Source organism: Arachis ipaensis, chromosome B01 (assembly GCF_000816755.2).
Source record: "Arachis ipaensis cultivar K30076 chromosome B01, Araip1.1, whole genome shotgun sequence".
Classification (NCBI taxonomy): Eukaryota; Viridiplantae; Streptophyta; class Magnoliopsida; order Fabales; family Fabaceae; genus Arachis; species Arachis ipaensis.
The window spans coordinates 39,175,960-39,200,180 of NC_029785.2; the positions used below are offsets into that span (position 1 = coordinate 39,175,960).

The 24,221-nt window shown below is 38.9% G+C and overlaps 1 protein-coding gene across 1 annotated transcript; it reads right to left on the reverse strand.

Annotated features, from left to right (window-relative positions):
* LOC107605779 lies at window positions 15,284-15,769 on the reverse strand. Its single transcript, XM_016307736.1, has one exon. It carries the CDS (start codon window positions 15,767-15,769, stop codon window positions 15,284-15,286), a length of 486 nt encoding a protein of 161 aa, XP_016163222.1.

Sequence of the window (24,221 nt, forward strand, 5' to 3'; positions counted from 1 at the left end):
CCTCACCTATTCTTATCCTTCCCTCCCCCCATAACCCCCTTCAACCCACACCCACCATACAGCCACCACTGCCCCCACCGAACCGCCACCACCACCACACTCACACCATCTCACTGATCCATACATTTGTTCCTCTACACACCAGGTTCTGCCGAACACCGATTCCTCTATCAGTTAGTAAGTTAGTTACTTATTTTTCGATTTTTTTTCAAAATTAGGATAGTTAGAGATGCATGATTGTAGTGGATTTTAGGTGGTTAGGTAGCTAGGATGTGATTAGTGGATTTAGGCTTGATAATTGTGCCATTCTTACTACCTGTTTTTATCTGATTCGCAATTCTGAATTTGCTATGATGATGATGTTGTTCATATGTTGTTCTTTCATGTTTGATGTTGCTGTTACACTGTTCTTTAATGTTCTTGCTAATTGTTAATCTTTTCAGCACTATTTAATGTCATATGAACTGATTTTCTTGCTGTTTATTACCCAGGAACATCCAATTTTAGCCGTAATGCTGCCCAAATTTTTCAGCAAATTATTTCATTCAACTACCATTCATGAATTGGTTTTGGCAATTTCAAGTTTTGCACTATTTGGTTTCAAGCTAGCCAATTCATGGATGAATGGGCGGGCTTGCATTCTCACTCTTTCTGGTTCCCGGATTACTAAATTGCATTATTGATGATTTCTTTTTCCTTTTGTAATTTTATAAATTATCATCAATAAACTGCAATCTGTGCTTGAATATGAGTTGATTGTTCTTCAAGTTTGTGAATTTATTGTTATCTAGGAAACCCATTATCATACCACTCACTTTAACTTTCTTTTTACTTACTAACTGCTTTAACTTTCTAACTTCTCTTTTTACCTAACTACTTTAACTTTCTAACTCAAGGCATTATTACTGTTTTTCCTAATTAACAAGAATTCCACATATCATATATTTTGGATTGTGATTTTTACTCTCAGACTTTTCACTTGCATACAGTCCAAAATTTACTTATATTTAACTCATTTCATGCTTCTATTGCTCTTTTGCCTTTATACTTATATTGATAAATCCTATTTGCTTACCTGTTTTCCTGCTTTAGTTCTTAAACTGTATCCTGTAACTTCTGCTTTTCAGGATGTCTGATCCCAAAAGTAAGGAAAAGGCAAAGCAACTACAGGCAAGCGGAAAAGAGGAGAATCCTCCAGCACTATTTTAGATATCCTCCATGACGATTCCTGGCGGGAAAAGAATTTCACCCCGCAGGAAAAGGCTGATCAGTTGGTGCCTGCCACTGACCCAGAAAAATTTACAAACAAATACTGTGAGCTGAAGTACCTAGTTTTTGCCACTTCCAGGAACTTATACCTGGAAAGGACACTCAAAATCCCAGAAGAACTTAAACAATACACTTCAGAACAAATTAAATAGAGAGGTTGGCTCTTCTTAGAGAGAAACTTGACTGAGATCAACTCATCCTGGGTCAGAGAATTCTATTGTAACTACTTCAAAATGTCCCTGGATGCAGTTCAGCTTAGAGGCAAGCAGATTCTGGTTACTGAGGAAGCAATAGAATAAATCCTCCAGCTCCTACCTAATTCAGATCAGCCAGATGGTTACCAAAAGGCTGAGGAGGATATGCGATTAATGAGATTTAACTGGGACGCAGTAAAGCAGAGAATAGCTATTGATCCTACTATCCCATGGGTCATGGGCAAGTCCATAGTGTCCCCAAAAGGAATAAAGATTATCTACCTGAACGATGAGGCTCGACTTTGGCAGCAGATCCTAAGTAACTACGTGATGCTGAGCACTCATGAGACGGAGGTGCCAGCTGCTATGATCACCCTCATCTGGTGTGTGATGGAGGAAAATGACTTATATGTACCCCGCTTCATCCGGTATTACATGGTCAGAGCCTCCACTTCAGCGGACAGATCCTCCAACACTCATCCAGACTGCAGAGCCTCAGACCACCACAGAGACACGTACTGCACATCCTTCCGGAGATGTCACTTCTTCACACTCAGCCTAACTGAGCATCAAGGACGATGCTTTTATTTAAGTGTGGGGAGGTCACCATCTCTGGCGTACTTTATTTTGGTGAACCACTTTTCAGACTCTCTTTTTATCCTATTTTGCTTATTTTTCTGTATTTTTGTTTTTATTTTTATTTTTTATTTTTATTTTATCTTATTTATCTTATTTATCTTTCAGTACTTGCACATTTTTCTTTTGCTGTATTTTTACTTTATTTCTGCATTTTGCACTTGGATTTATATACATATCTTAGATATTTAGTTTAGTTGCACTTTTAGCTTATTAAGTTGTGATATAGAATATATGGATTAATTAGTTTAGTTTACCCCTTTTAGCATATGATAATTGGTTTAATTGAAAATAAAAAGAGTAAACTAGAGACTTTAGTATAACAGAATCACAACAATCCACACACTGTATATATATAGCAACAAATGTGAGTTAGTTAACAACATTTCTTCAAGGAAGAACACTAGGTTTTTAAGAACCATCCTAAGATTCACATTGAGAATAATGGGAACCCTTGATTTCTACTTGCATGACATACACAACTGATATATGGTTTTGAGCCAACGAACACACAACCCGTGAGTTTTTGAGCTTAACTGTATGGTTACATTCAACCATAAATTTCATTCCTGTGTGTTTCGCACTTCTTTTCTATGCTTGTAATCTTTACTTTGTTTTAATCTATATGTCTAATATAGAATGTAGATACATACCCGCATATGATTGAGGCCATCATTTGAATTTTCCCTTACTTATCCCAAATAATCCTACCTCCTACATCACCCTTGTTAGCCCCCTTGAACCTTTTAAATCCCCTCTTATTCTATAACCACATCACTAGCCTTAAGCAGAAAAACAAACAAAAAAAATCCCAAGGTGAATCCTTGGTTAGCTTAAGATAGAGATTGTGTATTCACTAAGTGTGGGAAAACGTGGGAACATGGGTTAATAGGAAAGGATTAAATCAATAAAATAATCAGGATTTTGGGAGCATACTCATATGAAACCAAAATAAATGAAAATACCATGTGCATTGAAAATGTTAGTTTATGTTTTTTTTTAAATCTTTTTAATTAAATAAATAAATAAGGGGACAAAATTATCCCAATAATGTGTTTAGTAGAAATCAATGCACATGGAACTAGAATCAAAAATAAAATTGGTACATGAGTATGTGACACAAAGTGGAAAAATTATGGGAAGACCAGGATAATTTTAAATTTTTGTAGAGTGTGTATATGTTAGGTGAGATCTTAGACTAATCAAGGATTCAATTTATAGCTCACTTAGCCTTATATATATACCCTTACCTTTAACTTGGCCCCATTACAACTTTCAAAAAGACCTCATGATGTTTGTATGTATACATTGTATATTTGTTGATTGGTTAGATGAAGAACAAAATTTTAGAAAGCATGAATAGAAAAGAATAGAGTGATTAACCCCAAACACTGAGTGACTAGATAGTAAATACAAAATCCAGTGAGGGTTCAATAGCTCATTCCCATATATCCAGATTTAATTATTTTACTGTCTTACAAGCTTGTGAAATATTTTAACCCAACTCAATTGTGAAAGTGCTTTAACATGATTTAGGTTTGGCTATACATATATGATTCCTTGAAAATATGAATCAAATTAACCACATGTAAGCTCTCTATATATAGGTGGATACTAATTAGAATTGCATGATTCATGTAGGTTGATTGCATTTAGAATAGATTGCATTGCATAAGATTCCACCATTCTAACTTTACCCTTTCTCTTGGATTTAGCATGAGGACATGCTATTGTTTAAGTGTGGGGAGGTTGATAAACCCCTATTTTATGATTCATCTTGTGCTCAAATTGAGTATTTTTATCAATTCTTCACCCACTTATTCATATGAATTGCGTGGTTTTACTTTTCCTTCCTTATTATGTGATAAGTGCGAAAACATGTTTCCTATGCTTTAAAAATATTAATTTTAATTATCCTTTATTACCATTCGATGCCGTGATTTGTGTGTTAAGTATTTTCAGGTCTCATAGGGCAGGAATGGCTTAAAGGATAGAAAGGAAACATACAAAAATAGAAGGAAAGCAAAAAATAGAGTTTTGAAGAAAAAGCAGCGACACGAACGCATGGATGACGCAAACGTGTGCCTAGCGCAAAATGGAACTGACGCAAACGCGTGACTGACGCGGACGTGTGCCTTGAGCAGAACGCAAATGACGCGTACGCGTGACCGACGCGTACGCGTGACAAGAAAGAACTCCAAACCACGCGAACGCGTGACAGACGCCACGTACAGGAATCTGCAGAAAATTCCCCCAGCGATTTTTGGACCCTTTTTCGGCCCAAATCCAAGTCAGAAACACAGAATATAAGCCAGAGAATGGAGGAATCAAAGAGAGACATTTTACAACATTCATAATTCACACTTTTAGGATTACATGTAGCTTTTGAGAGAGAGATGTTCTCTCTTCTCTCTTAGGATTAGGATTAGGATTTCTCTTAATTTTAGGATTACTTCTCTTCAATCACAGGTTCAATGTTCCTTTAATTTATTTTCTACTTTTATTTATTCTATCACGTTAATTGTTATTTATCTTTTCAGTTTGGCTTATGAACCATTCATGTTAGGATTTTCTTAATTAATATAATTTGAGGTATTTCAGATTGATGATTGTCTTATTCTAATTATGATGCTTTTAATTTAATTTAAGATATTTTTCCCTTTTGACTTTGGTTAAGTAATTGGTAACACTTGAGTTATCAAACTCAGCTGCTGATTAAAATTGGAGTTGCTGATTGATTTGGATCATTCTAAAGCTAGTCTTTCCATAGGAATTGACTAGGACTTGAGGATTAGATTAATCAGTCCACTTGACTTTTCTTTGTTCAGTAAGGGTTAACTAAGTGGGATTAAAACTCAATTCTCATCACACCTGATAAGGATAACTAGGATAGAAATTCCAATTCTTATACCTTGCCAAGAGATTTTATTATTATTAATTTATTTTTCTTGTCATTTAAATTACTTGTTCTTTATTTCAAAAACCCAAAAATTTTACCTTTTCCATAACCAATAATAAATCATACTTCCCTGCAATTCCTTGAGAAGACGATCCGAGGTTTGAATACTTCGGTTATTTATTTTTATTAGGTTTGCTTAAGTGACAAACAAAACTTTTGTACGAAAGGATTCTCTGTTGGTTTAGAAACTATACTTACAACGCGACTATATTTGTGAATTTCTTTACCGATAGAAAATCCGATCGTCAGCCATCCCTTCCATTCCTCCATTCCCTTTCTTGCTTCTGCTCTACACACCTGTTCCACCTTTCACCCCTACTCTGTCCCCCCTACCTCTTCCACTTATTACCAGCGCCGCCGCGAGCTCTCTGTGCCACCACCACTCATGGGCAGCGCTCCACCACCCATTTCCTTTCTCTAGTGCCACTCTTTTTTCTTTGCACCTCTGCTTCCAGGTTCTCCAGAGCCTAAACCACTACTCTATTTTCTTTACTGCTTTTATTAATTTTGTTAATTAATTTCAGTTAGTTAGTTGGATAATTTTGCATGTTAGGTTAGATAGAAATAACTGCGGTTAGGTAGTTAGGTTGTGGTTAGAGGATTCTAGGCCTGATAACTGCTCCGTTTGTGTTTATCTGTTTGGATGTTACATGCTGAGTGATGCGTGATGTGCTCTATTTTGTATTCTGTTTTACTGCTGCCTTACTTGATTGATGCTGTCCAAGCCATGTGCATTCTTTGATTGCTTACATGTTGATATGTGTACTCATATGACTGAATTTCTGCTGCTATTTGCTATCCGGGAACATCCAAATTACTGCCGGAATGCTGCCCAAATTTCTAGAAAATGCTTTGCTTTTAAACATGTCACTTACAATTGAACTTGTTGCCTTTGGAATTGAATTTTCACCTGGTTACACCAAGTTCGATTCTTAGGTGTCTTTGGGTCAGTTTTTCCGTATTTCATATGTTTCCCGTGATTTGCTTTGAACCATTCCATGCCTACACTTTTCAAGATAATCAAATATCTTTAACTTATGCTTCACTCATCATTTGATTTAACTTGCAATTTTGTTGAATATGGTTCATGCATTTGCAACAATTGGTGAATTCAACTTGTGTAACTTCTTTTTAACTCAAATTAGTTTCTATCTTGGTTTTTGTTACACAAAGTGCATTTCAACTTTTGCAACACCAATTATTGCAAACCTAGTGACCAAGGCATTGGTTGATGACTTGCTTTTAATTAATTGCTTCTTTTGCAGTTTCATATTTCATCATCAATGACTGCACTTTTCTCATGATTGATGGCCGATAGAGGGAAAGAAAAGGCTACTACCTCAAAAAAGAGGAAGAAAGCTCAAGTCCTTACCCTCTCCCCTTATGCCAATTATGCCAAGAACCCACTTAATAAAGTGGACAAAGAGAATCAGCTGTAACCGCCCACCGATACATACATGTTTCCAAATCTTTACTGTGAGCTCCGTTTTCCCACCTATCAGAAAATGAACCTGAATATTGAGAAGAAATTGGCCCTACCCGATGATTTGAAGGAACCCATCGAGGCCTGTATTCAGGGATTGGGCCTTGGCTTTATTGATAGGGATTTGGGAGGGATCAACACTTCGTGGTTCAAGGAGTTTTATTGTACCTTTTTTCGAGAGACTCTGGATTCGGTGCACGTACGGAGTGGGCAGATCTCGATTCTTGAGGCAGCTATTGAGGGTGTTTTGCATTGTCTACCTCGGACTGGTGATACATGTGCATACCAACAAGCATTGAGGCCGAGCACGCGAAGGAGCAGGTTGCGAAACCGATTCGGCAGGAGGCACCTCTGGAGACACAGGCTACCCAGGACACTCCACAGCATGCCGAGGAGCCTGTACCGCATTCCGAGATCCAGCAGGACGTAGATGTGACCGTTGCCCCTCACCATGAGCTTGATCATTAGCATCGAGGACGATGCTTCATCTTAAGTGTGGGGAGGTCACCGCCGTCGCCGTCGGTGGATTTGGTGAACACTTTTCGGACATTATCACTTAGTTATTCTTATTTTACTTTATTTTGCACTATTTTGGGATTATTGTATATATTTGTTAGTATGGATACGTTTATTTTGGCTATTGCACACTTTCATTGTATATATTACATTTTAGCCTTGTGGTTGTGATTTGGAAATGTTTTGAATTGTTGAAAACTTAGTTAAAACCCTTTGTGCATAAAAGAAATTGTTTTGATTAGGAAAGAGGGTAAACTAAGGAATTTTAGAAATTCTTAATCACAACATTGCATTTAGGATATGCTTAGTCAAAATGATAGAATTTTCAAAAGAATTTATCTAGAGGACACCATCCCAATTGATTGGAAATTTTTTTGTGGAATTTGCTTGAATGCATACTCTTGTGAATCATGTTTTTGAGCTAAGAACACAAGCTTGTGAGTTTTGAGCCTATTAGTGTAGTTACATCTTATAGCCACTTATTTTTCCTTCTTGTGTGAAATTGTTCTCTTCCTATGATTGTGATCCTTGATTTGTTTAATTCTATATGTCCAATTATTCCTTGTATTCATGCATTTATATAATTGAGGCCATTATTTCATTAGCTCACTCACCTAAATAGCCTACCTTTTACTCTCCATTGTTAACCAGTTTTGAGCCTATGCTTAACCCAATTGTTCTTTATTTTAGCACATTACAAGCCTAAAGCGAAAAATAATAAAGTCCCTTGTTTGGATCTTTGATTAGCTTAGGCTAGTGAGAGTGTCTTATATTCAAGTTTGGGGAGATTGGGAACATTGGTTGGGATAAAAGAGTGTTTTGTATTTGTATTTGGGAAATTGGGGTATACTCATGTGTTTGATTAAATATATAAACCTTATGCATTGATGCTCTTGTATGTAGCTTGAATATATATATATATATATTTGAGAATTGGGTGTACACTCATGTATTGATTAAATGTATAGACCTTATGCATTGATGTTCTTGTATATAAAAAAAATGAGAAAGACAAAAGAAAAAGAAAAAGAAAAATATATGAAAAAGAAAAAATATATATATAGAAAAAGAAAGAAATAAAATGGGGACAAAGTGCCCCAAAGTGGACCTCAATTCAATAAAGATCAATGCATATGTGTTATAATAAAAAAATGCATGAGTATGTTAAAAAGTGAGGAGGATGGGTAGTTAGTTAGTACTTAATTGTATAGGTCATTACATAGGTTAGGTGCGAAAGTTTAAGCTAATCAAAGATTCGAATTCTAGTCCACTTATCCATATATGATCCTACCTTGACCCTAGCCCCATTACAACCTTGTGGAAAAGACCTCATGATACTTGTATGCATGCATTGAATGATTATTGATTGTTTGATGAAGAACAAATTTTGGAAAGCATGATTGTGAGAGAATTGAGTGAATCAACCCCTAAACACTTGAGTGAATAGAGCGGATACACATCCGGTGAGGGTTCGATTGCTCAATTACATGTATTCACCATTATCACCTATATTCATGCAAGTTTGTAAATTCTTTTGATAATTTAATGCAATTGTGGGTTGGGTTTGATTCCCATAGTTTGAGCCTTTGTGCTTACATGTATTCTCTTGGAATTTGATTTGTTTTGACCAAGCATTAGCATTCATATAGTTAGTTGCATCCATTTAGATAGTTGCATTTAGATGAGTTAGTTGCATTGAATAAATGTCATACCCTTTGCTTCATTCTTGGTTTAAGCATGAGGACATGCTTGGTTTAAGTGTGGGGAGGTTGATAAACCCCTTTGTAGGGTTTATCTTGTGTTGAATTTAGAGCATTTTGATAACCTTTTCTCACATTTATTCAATGAAATAGCATGATTTTGTGATTGTCTCCGTATTTGTGCTTAGATGTAAAAATATGCTTTTTTAGACCTTTAATTTGATAGTTTTAATCTTCCTTTGATTCCACTAGATGCCTTGATGTGTTTGATAGTGATTTCAAGTTGAAAAGAGGCTAGGAAAGGATCAAAGGAGTGAAAGGAAAGCATACAAAGTGGAGAAATCATGAAAAGCCAAAGATTTGGAAAAGCCCATGGACGCGCACGCGCACTGTGCGCATCCACGGCGGATTGCGAAATACCCCAGGGGCGCGTACGCGCGTTGTGCGCGTACGCACCGAAGGCCGCACGTGATTCCTTTAGTCAAACACGTGCCTGGCGATTTTGGAGGGTTTCTAGCCCATTTGGAGCTGAGTTTTGGTGGGAAAAGGGCTAAAAAGACCAAGGAATTAAGGGGAAGGCATATCATAGATTCATACACACACATTAGGCTAGTTTAGTTTTAGTTTTAGAGAGAGAAGCTATCACTTCTCTCTAGAATTAGGATTAGGATTAGGTTTAGTTCTTAGATCTAGGTTGTAATTCATGATCTCTTCTTCTTTTTTTTTTTCTTAATTCTTTGTTGTTACATTCATCATTCTTCTATTGTTGTTATTACTTCCTTCTACTTTGTTTGTATATCTACTTTTGTTCATTCTATTTTCTTTTAATGCTGTTTGAGGTAATTCATGTAGATCTTGTTTTCTTTGATTGTTGTAGTTGATTTCTTACATTCAATTGTTGTTAGATTCTACGCTTGTTATCAATTTACTATGATTTTATTTTGTGCCTCCCAAGTGTTTGATGAAATGCTTGGTTGGGTTTTATTATAGATTTTTATTCCTCTTGGCCTAGGTGGAGTAATTAGTGATGCTTGAGTTATCTAATTCCTTTGTTGATCGATAATTAGAAGTTGCTAATTGATTTGGATACCACTAAAGCTATCCTTTCTCTTGGGAGTTGGCTAGGACATGTGGAATCAAATTGATTCATCCAATTGACTTTCCTCCATGGTTAGAGGTTAACTAAGTGGTAGCAATGAACAATTTATGGTCACAATTGAGGAGGATAACTAGGATAGGACTTCTAGTTCTCATATCTTGCAAAGAGCCTTTTTAGTTATTAGTTTACTTTCATCGCCATTTATATTTCTTATCTAAAATCTCAAAAACCCCAAACATACCTCATAACCAATAACAAGACGCTTCATTGCAATTCCCGAGGTTTAAATACTTCAGTTTATAGATTTTAGGGGTTTGTACTTGTGACAAACAAATTTTTGTATGAAAGGATTATTGTTTGGTTTAGAAACTATACTTGCAACGAAAATTTACTGTGAATTCTAAACCATCAAAAGTCTTCTCATCATCGACCCTTACTCACGTAAGGTATTACTTGGACGACCCAGTGCACTTGCTGGTTAGTTGTGCGGAGTTGTGAAAAGTGTAATCACAATTTCGTGCACCATTCTCCAAGCTCATTCTTCACTGTTGTGACTCTAGACTTCTTTGGTACCACCTGTACTGGGCTAACCCATTCACTATCCGAGATGGGGTAGATGATGTCAGCTTCAAGCAGTCTGGTCACTTCCTTCTTGACAACTTCTAATATGGTGGGGTTCAACCGCCTTTGAGGTTGACGGATAGGCCTTGCTCCCTCTTCTAAAAATATGCGGTGCTCACAGACTTGAGGACTGATGCCTACTATATCCACCAAGCTCCACCCAATAGCTTTCTTATGTCTTCTCAGCACACTAAGCAACTGCTCTTCTTGATGGGAAGTGAGTTTCCTTGCAATAATGACTGGGAGCTTCTGATTATCCTCAAGGTAAGCATATTTAAGGTGGGGTGGAAGGGGCTTCAACTCCATTTTTAGCTCAAGGCTAGGCATTTGATCATCTGGAGCCATTGATGGCAGCAAGGCATCTTCAGTATGCTCAGAGGGTTTCCACACACTTGCACCTTGCTCCATGTGCATCTCTTCTACTTCTTCTTGGTGGACTTCAGCCACGGTCTCATCAATAATGTCGCACTGAAAGATGGAATGATCTTCTGGTGGGTGCTTTATAGCTTCATCCAGGTTGAAGCTCACTGCTCTACCATCTATCTCAAAAGAGTAAGTTCCTGAGAAGGCATCCAATTTGAACTTTGAAGTCTTCAGAAATGGCCTTCCAAGCAGGATGGATGATGGTCTTCCTGAGTCATTATGGGGCATCTCCAAAATGTAGAAGTTGATAGGAAATGTTAGCCCTCTTAATGCTCACCAGCACGTCTTCAGCAATTCCAACCACCGATATTATGCTTTTATCTGCCAAAATAAAACGTGCTGCCGACCTTTTAAGGGAGGGAGCCTCAAAGCATCATATACAGATAATGGCATAATACTCACATATGCACCTAAATCACACATGCAGTCAAAAAATGGTACACCCTCAATAGTAATAGTAACCATGCATGGACCTGGATCACTACATTTTTCCGATATAGCACCCATTAAAGCAGAAATAGAGTTACCTAGAGGAATAGTTTCTAAATCATGTATTTTATCTTTATTTATGCATAAATCTTTTAGAAACTTAGCATACTTAGGTTGGAAAAGGAATGGGAATGGCTTCTCTTGTAACTTCATCTTCCTTTGGTACTCCATTCCTTGGTTGAGCCACTTCTTCTTCAACCATGTCTTGTACTTCATCCTCTTCTTCAGCATCCTCTTCCTTAACAATGTCTTCAACTTGAATGTCTTCTTTTGAGCTCGGCTCCACATGACTCCTCTCTTGCAGTGTGGTTCTGGACCTCAAAGTAATGGCATTGATTCCACCCTTTGGGTTAGGTAAGGATTGAGAGGGAAGTGCACTTGAGCTTGAAGGCTAATTATTGGGGATAGAAGATGGTTCAAACCGGGAGATGAGAGCTTGTATAGTGGAGCTAAGACCATTTATGGTAGAGTTAATTGTATTCTGAATGTCTTTTTGTCCTTGTGCAATAGAGCGAAGCATCTCATCATTGGAAGAGGAATGGGGTAAGTAATTTGAGGGGCTTGCTATTGTTTGTTTTGAGGTGCCTGGGCTTGCCTTTGGTGAGGTTCTCGGTAAGGATGGCGTTGGTTCTGCTGTTGGTAAGGAGGATTCTGCTGATACAAGTTCTGCTGATTGTTGTTGTTATTCCACCTCTGATTTTCACCGTTGTCTCTGCCTCCTTGATTGTAGTTGTCCCTCCATCCTTGGTTGGAATTATCTCTCCACCCTTGGTTGGAATTTTCTCTCCAGCCTTGGTTGGAGTTATCTCTCCATCCCTGGTTGGAGTTGTCTTGCCAACCTTGATTATAGTTCCCACCTTGGTTATAATTACCGCCTTGTTGATAATTCCCTTGATTCGGGCGGTTATAGTAGTTGCTAGTAGCTGCCAAGGTGTTGTCTTCTTGTTGGAGTTAGGGACATTCATCAGTATAATGAGAATAGCAGGCACATATTCTACACACTCTCTGAGGAACCAACTATTGACACTATTGTTGTGGAGGAGGCTGAAGTTGCTGTTGATTCAGCTGGAGCTGCTTTAGTATGTTGGTCATCTCTCCTAGAGTCTGTGTGAGAGTAGCTGTCTCACTACTAAAGGAAACCTCCGTAATAGCCTTGGCATGGTTGTTCCTGTGCCTGGCATTCCGGGTAGACTCAGCTAGATCGGCGATCAGTTGCCACGCTTCTGTCACCATCTTGTACTTAGTCAGAGAGCCATTGCTTGCAGCATCTAATATAGTCTTGTCTTGAGGCTTCATGCCTTGTGTAAAATAGCTAATCAACACCAACTGGTCAATCTTGTGGTCGGGACATGAGTCTAGGAGATTCCTGAAACGTTCTCAATACTCGTAAAGAGTCTCTGATTCACCTTTGATAATGCAGGAAATTTCTTTTCTCAGTCTATCTGTAACTTCAGCTGAAAAGTATTTGTCCTGGAATTCCCTTCTGAGCAGATCCCAATTAGTGACAACTTCTTCAGGTTGAGTGTAGAACCACTCTCTTGCCTTTCCCTCAAGAGAAAATGGGAAGGCGTACAACCAAATAGTAGTCTCATCTGCACCATGACGCTTAGTAGTTGAGCAGGCTGTCAGGAAATCTCTGAGGTGCTTGATAGGCTCTTGAGCAGGTAAGCCATGAAACTTAGGCAGTAGATTTATTAGCGCAGTTTTCAGTTCAAAATCTGTAGCCAGATTTGGATGACGCGTTTGATACGATTGTAGTGTAAAGTCCAGAGCTCCTACTTCCTGGAGAGTAATTCTTCTGGGCTCCGCCATATTACCTGCGCGTAAATCAACAGAATCAGTAGAAGAGGAGCTTGTTTCTTCCTCAAATGGCGCTTCAGATTCGCCCTCAGATAAGACTGGTGAATTGGTAGTAACCACTTCACCACCCTCAGAGGCTAACCGACGTCGAGCTCGCCTAATACGTAAAATAGTTTTCTCGATCTCAGGATCAAATGTGGCTAAGCTCGGATCCGAAAGTGAACACGTCATTCAATAAAAGAAACATACAGCTCATGATAATATAATAAAATATATTAAGAAAAATTAAACTAAAAATAGAATAAAAAGTGCAAAGAAGCAAATATAAAAATATTTACACCAACCAATAATTTAGCACACTGTTGCAACTCCCTGGCAACGGCGCCAAAAATTGACGGACGGAAAATTGCTGATTAAGAATTTATAATGAAAATAGCATTGCAAGTACAGTTCTTAACCGACGAAAATTCCGCTTATCAATTTAAAAAGAGTTGTCACAATTTAAGAATGAAATACTGGGAGTAGAATTCTCATGTCGTCTCCCAACGAGTTGACAAAAGAGTACAATTTATTGGTCAGGAATTTTCTAAGAAATTTTAGAGTTGGAGAATGGAAAAATAAAATGATTATTAATTAACAAGAGGTTTTATATATTTGAAATAAAAAGTCTTGACTGGGAGAAGATTAATCGAAATTTCTATCCTTGTTGAAATTTCCCAAGGATAATAGTAAGAGGTTGTTATTCTACTTAGTTATCCTTTACTTAATAAAGAAAAGTCAAGTAACTAACCAACTTTGATTCACAAGTCCTAATCCTCTCCTAGGGAAGGATTAGAGTAAGTGACTAGAGAGTTAGCCAACAGCTCCCAATTACAAATTAACACTTGAGTATTCCAACTCAAGGGTCTCCTATTAATCAACTCCCAAGTCAAGTTGGGAGTCTACTCCATTGACATGAATACCATTTTCATAAACATGTAAAGGGGGTAGATGGAAGACATGGTAATTCAAATAAAGCAATAAAAGAAAATTAATTAAAGGTAAAAAAAACTCTTTGCATTAATAAATTCCAAAATCGAAGATATCCATATGTGACTCTGAACAAACTAAATGGAAAGTAAAATAGTAAGGAAATAAGAAAGCAAACTATAATGATAAAAGACTTCAAACGGAGGTAGTAACTCTTCTCAATATCCAATCCAAAAGCATAAAACTAGAAATCTATGAATATGAAGAACCCTAGAGGAAGTAGTAGTTTTCTCTCCAAGATTCAAAAACTAAAACTAAAATTGTGTCAAAGTGAATGTGTGTTGAGTCTCTGCTTGTCCCCTGGCTCTAGTCTGTGTTTCTGGGCCGAAAATTGGGTCCAAAACCAGCCCAAAATTGCCCCTAGCATCTTCTGTAATTTCTGCACATGGCGCACGTCACGCGTACGCGTCGATGGTCTTCTGCGCGTGTACGCGTGCACGTCGGTCGCGCGTGTACGCGTGCACGTCAGTCACGCATGCGCGTCGATATGCGACTTTGCTGTTCACGCATACGCGTCAGTCACGCATACGCATCGTTGTGAAAAGCTCCAAGCCACACGCACGCGTAAGCCATGCGTGCGCGTCGATCCTCGCTGGTCATCTCCTCTGTTTCTCGTGTTCCTTCCATTTTTGCAAGCTTCCTCTCTATCCTCTAAGCCATTCCTGCCCTATATAGCCTGAAAACACTTAACACACATATCGCGACATCGAATGGTATAAAAGGACATTAAAAATTGACAATTTAAAGGCTTAGGAAGCAAGTTTTCAATCACAGAACAAAATTGGGAAGGATTTGTAAAATCATGAAATTTGTATGAATAAGTGTGCAAAGAACTAATAAAAACCTCTCAATTTAGCACAAGATAAACCATAAAATAGTAGTTTAGCAACAGGTCCAATATGCACATTATCAGACAAAATAATAGCAATTCTCTTAAAACAGTCAAGAAAAACATGGTTCTTGGATAGCTAATTTAATCCTAGAATAACATCTAAACCATGCAAAGATAAAACAAATCAAGTCATGTGTAAGGGTTCTACTATCTATATCAAACTCTACTTGTGATCACACTAGGCCAGTCAGAACATTTTGGGATGTAGGTGTATGAACAAGCAAATCAAAATTCAACTTGGAGAAATCTAATCCAAACTCTCGCGCAACAGTTAAAGAAATAAAAGAATGCGACGCACCAGAATTGTAAAATGCAGTTATGAAACGAGTCTTGACATAACACTGACCTTGGATCAGGGAGTCTGAATAGACAGCATCTTCAGGAGTCATTATAAATACTCTTCTTTGCTGTTGCGTCCTAGCCACTCCTTGTACCGGCTTCTTCGGACAATTACTCACTATATGTCCCGGTTCACCACAGTTGTAGTAGACTTTTATTCTAAAATAACAAGGGCTACCAATGTGATCCTTTTCACACTTCTTACACATCGGGCCTACCTGGATCTGCTGAGGTTGCTTACCAGCATTCTGTCTTAGCCTGTTTTCATTCCCAACAGTAGAGTGCATAGGAAAGTTACTAACTTGATGATTTCCTCTCATAGGTACTCCAAGTGTCTTAGAATTAACCTTCTGCAGTAATGCATGCCTACATAATATTTCTTAGTTGTAATTTTGGACGACTCATCCTTGATGCTGCCATCTTCTTTTCACAGTCCTCCATCAACGGCTCTTATTGACAAGCTCTGCAAAAGTTCGTATCTCCAGTGGTACTAACAATTGCATCAGCTCATCACGAAATCCTCCTTTGTACTTCAAACACTTCCATTCTTCAAAATCATCTGGGTTTTCCTAACAGATCTTGGAGAATCGGCACAGATCCTCAAATTTTTGGGTATATTCTGCCACCGACATATTCCTTTGTTTCAACTGCATCAATTCCATCTCTTTAGCATCACGAATAGATCTAGGAAAATACTTTTTGTAAAACTCCTCCTTAAAAGTATCCCAGACAATCTCTCTTACCTCCTGCCACAACAAACGTTGCACTTTATGCAACCAATGCTGAGCTTCTCCTTCCAACATATAGGTTGCAAACTCTACATGGTATCCCTCTGGTACACGTTGCATTTTCAATGACCTTGCAATACCTCGAAACCAATTGTCAACTTCGGTCATAACAAGCGTCTCCTTAAACTTAGGCGGATTCACCTTCAGAAAAACTACCAGCGTCATAGGTTTATCATGATTCCCACTATCCTCTTCTTCGTTATGTTCGTCATCACGACCCCGTTGAGCCTACCATTACCTTCCCATAAATGGTAAATTGCTCGAGTCATAGTAGTTGCCATTTCACGCACAGCATCAGCCATGGTGTTTATCGCGGCCATAAAAGTGTCCGCGTCTCTCATCGGATCACCTATAGGATTCTCATTGCGCTTACCACGTTCTTGTCCCCGTGCAGCCATCAAGATCCTATTCATACCCAACATTCAATATTAAGGTGATCAGTCATAACATTTCAGGCAAGGTGTGAATAGTCTGTAAGATGGATACACGGTGACAATCATGTAGTCCATATCACAAGGATATCCTATATGCATGAGACATAACTTAGACTATGCAATAAAGCATGATTCAATCCATTTTCTCAGGCTTTAATCTATCTGGTGATAACCCGATCGCAAATCAATCTTTGAGAACACAATTGCACCCTTTAGCTGATCCATCAAATCTCAATCCGTGGAAATGGATACTCGTTCTTAATAGTAACCTTGTTTAGCTGTCGGTAATCTACACATATCCTCATTCTACTGTCCTTCTTCTTTACCAGTAGCATCGGAGCTCCCCAAGGTGATGCACTTGGATGAATAAACTTCTTTCTAAGCAGCTCATCCAACTGTTTCTTTAACTCTGCAAGTTCCAATGGCGACATCCGGTATGGTGCTATAGAAATCGATCCAATTCCAGGTACTAAGCTAATGCTGAACTCTATCTCTCGTTGAGGAGAAAACTCAGGAATATCTTTTGGAAAAATATCAGGAAATTCCTTCACCACTCGAATCTAATCTAAACTTAGTTCACTATTGGTGCACGAAATTGTGATCTCTGACAACGGCACCAAAAACTTGGTACGCACGATTGTAATCTCAACTCTTTTTCACAACTCCGCACAACTAACCAGCAAGTGCACTGGGTCGTCCAAGTAATACCTTACGTGAGTAAGGGTCGATCCCACGGAGATTGTCGGCTTGAAGCAAGCCATGGTCATCCTTGTAAATCTCAGTCAGGCGGATTCAAATGGTTATGAGGTTTTGATAATTAAAATATAAATAAAACAGAAAATAAAATAAAGTTACTTATGTAATTCACTGGTGGCAATTTCAGATAAGCGTATGGAGATGCTTTGTGCTTCTTAACCTCTGCTTTCCTATTGCCTTCTTCCAACCATGCGTTACCTCCTTCCATGGCAAGCTGTAAGATCCTCTCAGATGAAAACAAATCCATATGCGCTGTCACTGCACGGCTAATCATCTGGTAGTTCCCGCTAGCGTCGGAATAGGACCATTGTCCTTTTGCACACTGTCACTGCGCCCAACATTTGCAGGTCTGAAGCTCGTCACAGTCATCCCTTCCCAGATCCTACTCGGAATACCACAGACAAGGTTTAGACTTTCCGGATCCCAGGAATGCTGCCAATGATTCTAGCCTATACCACGAAGACACTAATCTCACGAACTTGGTCCGTGTATTAGATATCCAAGAGAATATACTCCGGCTGTCGTCCAATGACTACGTTGAACATCATGTAGACCACTTTGTGGTTGTCAGGCACGCGATTTTGGCTAAGCGAGTAACGAAGATTGGGTGATTATCACGGGTCACCCCTTCATTCTGACTTAACTGAATTAAGTACGAGAGTATATCTTGGAGAAGAAGTAGGTGTGAATTGAATAGAAAAACAGTAGTAATTACATTAATTCATGAAAAACAGCAGAGCTCCACACCTTAATCTATGGGGTGTAGAAACTCCACCGTAGAAAATACATAAGTGAAAGGTCTAGGCATGGCCGTGAGGCCAGCCTCCAAACGTGTACAATATCAAAATAGGAACATAAGGTATATCCCCCAAAATAAATCTCTAAAAGTAGTTTTTATACTAAACTAGCAACCTAGGGTTTACAGAAAATGAGTAACTAAGTGCAGATAGTGCAGAAATCCACTTCCGGGGCCCACTTGGTGTGTTCTTGGGCTGAGCATTGAAGCTTTTTCGTGCTTAGGCTATTCTTGGAGTTAAACGCCAGCTTTGGTGCCAGTTTAGGCGTTTAACTCCAATTCTGGTGCCAGTTTGGGCGTTTTACGCCAAGATATTTTGGGCTGACTTTGAATGCCAGTTTGGGCCATCAAATCTCGAGCAAAGTATGAACTATTATATATTGCTGGAAAGTCCAGGATGTCTACTTTCTAACGCAATTAAGAGTGCACCAGTTGGGCTTCTGTAGCTCCAAAAAATCTACTTCGAGTGCAGGCAGGTCAGAATCCAACAGCATCTGCAGTCTTTTTTCAGCCTCTGAATCAGATTTTTGCTCAGGTCCCTCAATTTCTGCCAGAAAATACCTGAAATTATAGAAAAATACACAAACTCATAGTAAAGTCCAAAAATATAATTTTTGAATAAAAACTAATAAAAATATAATAAAAACTAACTAAAACATACTAAAAACTATGTAAAAACAATGCCAAAAAGGGTATAAATTATCCGCCCATCACAACACCAAACTTAAATTGTTGCTTGTCCCCAAGCAACTAAAAACAAAATAGGATAAAAAGAAGAGAATATACAATGAATTTCAAAAATATCAATGAAGATTAGTCTCAATTAGATGAGCAGGACTTAAGCTTTTTACTTCTGAACAGTTTTGGCATCTCACTTTATCCTTTGAAGTTCAGAATGATTGGCATCTATAGGAACTCAGAATTTAGATAGTGTTATTGATTCTTCTAGTTCAGTATGTTGATTTTTGAACACAGCTACTTTATGAGTCTTGGCCGTGGCCCTAAGCATTTTGTTTTCCAGTATTACCACCGGATATATAAATGCCACAGACATATAACTGGGTGAACCTTTTCAGATTGTGACTCAGCTTTGCTAAAGTCCTCAGTTAGAGGTGTCCAGGGTTCTTAAGCACACTCTTTTTGCTTTGGACCACGACTTTAACCGCTCAGTCTCAAGCTTTTCACTTGACACCTTCACGCCACAAGCACATGGTTAGGGACAGCTTGGTTTAGCCGCTTAGGCCAGGATTTTATTCCTTTGGGCCCTCCTATCCACTGATGCTCAAAGCCTTAGATCCTTTTTATCCTTGCCTTTTGGTTTAAAGGGTTACTGGCTTTTTGCTCTTGCCTTTTGGTTTAAAGAGCTATTGGCTTTTTCTGCTTGCTTTTTCTTTTTTCTTTCTTTTTCTTTTGCGCCATTTTTTTTTTCGCAAGCTTTTGTTCTTCACTGCTTTTTCTTGCTTCAAGAATCAATTTTATGATTTTTTAGATTATCAATAACATTTCTCCTTTTTCATTATTCTTTCAAGAGCCAACAATTTTAACATTCATAAACAACAAATTCAAAAATATGCACTATTCAAGCATTCATTCAGAAAACAAAAAGTATTGCCACCACATCAAAATAACTAAGCTAACTTCAAGATAAAATTCGAAACTATGCACTTCTTGTTCTTTTGCAATTTAAAAACATTTTTCATTTAAGAAAGGTGATGGATTTATGGAATAATCCATAGCTTTAAGACATAGACTTTAGACACTAATGATTATGTAATAAAAACACAAACATAAATAAAACATAAAGCATAGGAAACGAAAAACAGAAAAATAAGAACAAGGAAATCAAAGAATAGGTCCACCTTAGTGATGGCGGCTAGTTCTTCCTCTTGAAGATCTTATGGAGTGCTTTAGCTCTTCAATGTCTCTTCCTTGCCTTTGTTGCTCCTCCCTCATGGCTCTTTGATCTTCTCTAATTTCATGGAGGAGGATGGAGTGCTCTTGGTACTCCATCCTTAGTTGTCCCATGTTGGAACTCAATTCTCCTAAGGAGGTATTGATTTGCTCCCAATAGTTTTGTGGAGGAAAGTGCATCCCTTGAGGCATCTCAGGGATTTCATGATGAGGAATTTCCTCATGCTCTTGTTGAGGTCCATGAGTGGGCTCTCTTGTTTGCTCCATCCTTTTTTTAGTGATGGGCTTGTCTTCTTCAATGAAGGTGTCTTCCTCTATGACAATTCCAGCTGAATTGTAGAGGTGACAAATGAGATGAGGGAAGGCTAACCTTGCCAAAGTAGAGGACTTGTCCGCCACCTTGTAGAGTTCTAGAGATATGATCTCATGAATTTCTACTTCCTCTCCAATCATGATACTATGGATCATGATGGCCCGATCTATTGTAACTTCAGACCGGTTGCTAGTAGGAATGATTGAGCGTTGGATGAACTCCAACCATCCCCTAGCCATGGGCTTGAGGTCAAGCCTTCTTAGTTGAACCGACTTGCCTCTTGAGTCTCTCTTCCATTGAGCGCCTTCCACACAAATGTCCCTAAGGACTTGGTCCAACCTTTGATTAAAGTTGACCCTTCTAGTGAAATGGTGAGTATCTCTTTGCATCATTGGCAAGTTAAATGCTAACCTCATATTTTCCGGACTAAAATCCAAGTATTTCTCCCGAACCATAGTGAGCCAATTCTTTGGGTTCGGGTTCACACTTTGGTCATGGTTTTTAGTGATCCATGCATTAGCATAGAACTCTTGAACCATTAAGATCCCGACTTGTTGAATGGGGTTGGTGAGAATTTCCCAACCTCTTCTTCGAACTTCATGTCGGATCTCCGGATATTCACTCTTTTTGAGCTTGAAGGGGACCTCGGGGATCACCTTTTTCTTGGCCACAACTTCATAGAAGTGGTCTTGGTGCACTTTTGAGATGAATCTCTCTATCTCCCATGACTCGGAGGTGGAAGCAATTGCCTTCCCTTTCCTCTTTCTAGAGGTTTCTACGGCCTTTGGTGCCATTAGTGGTTATGAAAAACAAAAAAAAAAGCAATGCTTTTTCCACACCAAACTTAAAAGGTTTGCTCGTCCTCGAGCAAAAGAAGAAAGAAGTGAGTAGAAGAAGAAGAAATTGAGGAGATGGAGGGTAGTGAAGGTTTCGGCCAAGCGGGTAATAGTGTGTATGTTGTGTGAAAATGAAGGTGGTAAGGAGGGGTATTTATAGGGTATGGGAGAGAGGGTATCCATGTATGAGGGGTTAGGTTTGGGAGGAAAATGGTTTGAATTTGAATGGTGAGGTAGGTAGGGATTAATGAAGGATGGATGTGAGTGGCGAAGAGGTTGTGGGGAAGAGGGTAGGATTTGATAGGTGAGGGGTGTTTGGGGAAGAGGTATTGATGGGATTGGTCAATGGTGTTTGGAGAAGAGTGTTATGGAAAGGTGTGAAGAGGAGAGAAGAAGTGGTAGGGTAGGTGGGGATCCTGTGGGGTCAACAGATCCTGAGGTGTCAAGAAAATTGAGTCCCTACACTATTCTGGCATTTAAACGCCCATTGTGTGCCAATTCTGGCGTTTAATGCCAGCACTGCTACCTTTCCTGGCATTAAACGCCACTTTGCTGCCCATTTCTGGCGTTTAACGCCAGCCAGATGCCAAACAGCCCTTTCTGGCGTTAAATGCCCAGAGTGCTACCCATTCCGGCGTTTAACGCCCAGAATGCTGCCAGGTTGGGCATTAAACGCCCATTCTTCTATCCTTACTGGCGTTTAAGTAAGTCTGTCCTCCAGGGTGTGCTGTTTTTAATGCTGTTTTTCATTCTGTTTTTGATTTTTTAGTTGTTTTTGTGACTTCACATGATCATCAACCTAAAGAAAACATAAAATAGCAATGGACAATAAATAAATATAATTAAATAACATTGGGTTACCTCCCAACAAGCGCTTCTTTAATGTCAATAGCTTGACAGTGTGCTCTTAGAGAGCTTCACAGAGACTCAGAGCTTGATGTTGGCCTCCCAACACCAAACTTAGAAGTTGAGTGTGGGGGCTCTGTTTGACTCTGTATTGAGAGAAGCTTTTCACGCTTCCTCTCCATGGTTACAGAAGAAGATCCTTGAGCCTTAAACACAAGGTAGTCCTCATTCAATTAAAGGACTAGCTCTCCTCTGTCCACATCAATCACAGCTCTTGCTGTGGCTAGGAAGGGTCTTCCTAGGATGATGGATTCATCCTCATCCTTCCCAGTGTCTAGGATTATGAAATCAGCAGGGATGTGCAGGCCTTCAACCTTTACTAAGACATCCTCTACAAGTCCATAAGCCTGTTTCCTTGAATTGTCTGCCATCTCTAGTGAGATTCTTGCAGCTTGTACCTCAAAGATCCCTAGTTTCTCCATTACAGAGAGGGGCATGAGGTTTATCACTGACCCCAGGTCACAAAGAGCCTTCTCAAAGGTCATGGTGCCTATGGTACAAGGTATTAAGAACTTTCCAGGATCCTGTTTCTTCTGAGATAATTTCAGTTGAAGCAGATCCTTTAGTTCATTGATGAGCAATGGGGGTTCATCCTCCCAAGTCTCATTACCAAATAGCTTGGCATTCAGCTTCATGATTGCTCCTAGATACTGAGCAACTTGCTCTTCAATAATATCTTCATCCTCTTCTGAGGAAGAATGCTCATCAGAGCTCATGAATGGCAACAGTAAGTTCAGTGGAATCTCTATGGTCTCTATATGAGCCTCAAATTCCTTTGGTTCCTCATTAGGGAACTCCTTAGTGGCCAGTGGACGTCCATTGAGGTCTTCCTCAATGGAATTCACTGCCTTTTAACTCTCTCCAGGTTTGGCCACGTGGGACGTGTTTATGGCCTTGCATTCTCTTTTTGGATTCTCTTCTGTATTGCTTGGGAGAGTACTAGGAGGGAGTTCAGTAACTTTCTTACTCAGCTGACCCACTTGTGCCTCCAAATTTCTAATGGAGGACCTTGCTTCAGTCATGAAACTGAGAGTGGTCTTAGATAGATCAGAGACTACAGTTGCTAAGTCAGTGTGGCTCTGCTTAAAATTCTCTGTCTGTTGCTGAGAAGATGATGGAAAAGGTTTGTTATTGCCAAACCTGTTTCTTCCACCATTATTATTAGTGAAGCCTTGATTAGGCTTCTGTTGATCCTTCCATGAGAGGTTAGGATGATTCCTACATGAAGTATTGTAAGTGTTTCCCTAGGAATCTCCCATGTAATTCACTTCTTCCATTCCAGGATTCTCAGAATCATAAGCTTCTTCTTCAGAGGAAGCTTCTTTAGTACTGCAGGAAGCAGCTTGCATTCTAGTCAGACTCTGAGAAATTATATTGACTTGCTGAGTCAATATTTTGTTCTGAGCCAATATGGCATTCAGAGTATCAATCTCAAGAACTCTTTTCTTCTGAGTTGTCCCATTATTCACAGGATTTCTTTCAAAAGTGTACATGAACTGGTTATTTGCAACCATTTCAATGAGTTCCTAGGCTTCTTCAGGCGTCTTCTTCAGATGAAGAGATCCACCAGCAGAGTTGTCCAATGACATCTTGGACAATTCAGACAGACCATCATAGAATATGCATATGATGCTCCATTCTGAAAGCATGCCAGAAGGACACCTTCTGATCAATTGCTTGTATCTTTCCCAAGCTTTATAGAGGGATTCACCTTCCTTCTGTCTGAAGGTTTGGACTTCTACTCTAAGCTTGCTCAACTTTTGAGGTGGAAAGAATTTGGCCAAGAAGGCATTGACCAACTTTTCCCAAGAGTTCAGGCTATCTTTAGGTTGTGAGTCCAACCATGTCTTAGCTCTATCTCTTACAGCAAAGGGGAAAAGCATAAGTCTGTAGACCTCAGGATTAACCCCAGTGGTCTTAACAGTGTCACAGATTTGCAAGAATTCAGCTAAAAACTGATGAGGATCTTCCAAGGGAAGTCCATGAAACTTGCAATTATGCTGCATAAGAGAAACTAATTGAGGCTTAAGCT

Excerpts from the sequence above, each read along its gene's own strand:
- LOC107605779 (XM_016307736.1), bottom strand. The coding sequence starts at position 15,769 with ATGAGAGGAAATCATCAAGTTAGTAACTTTCCTATGCACTCTACTGTT.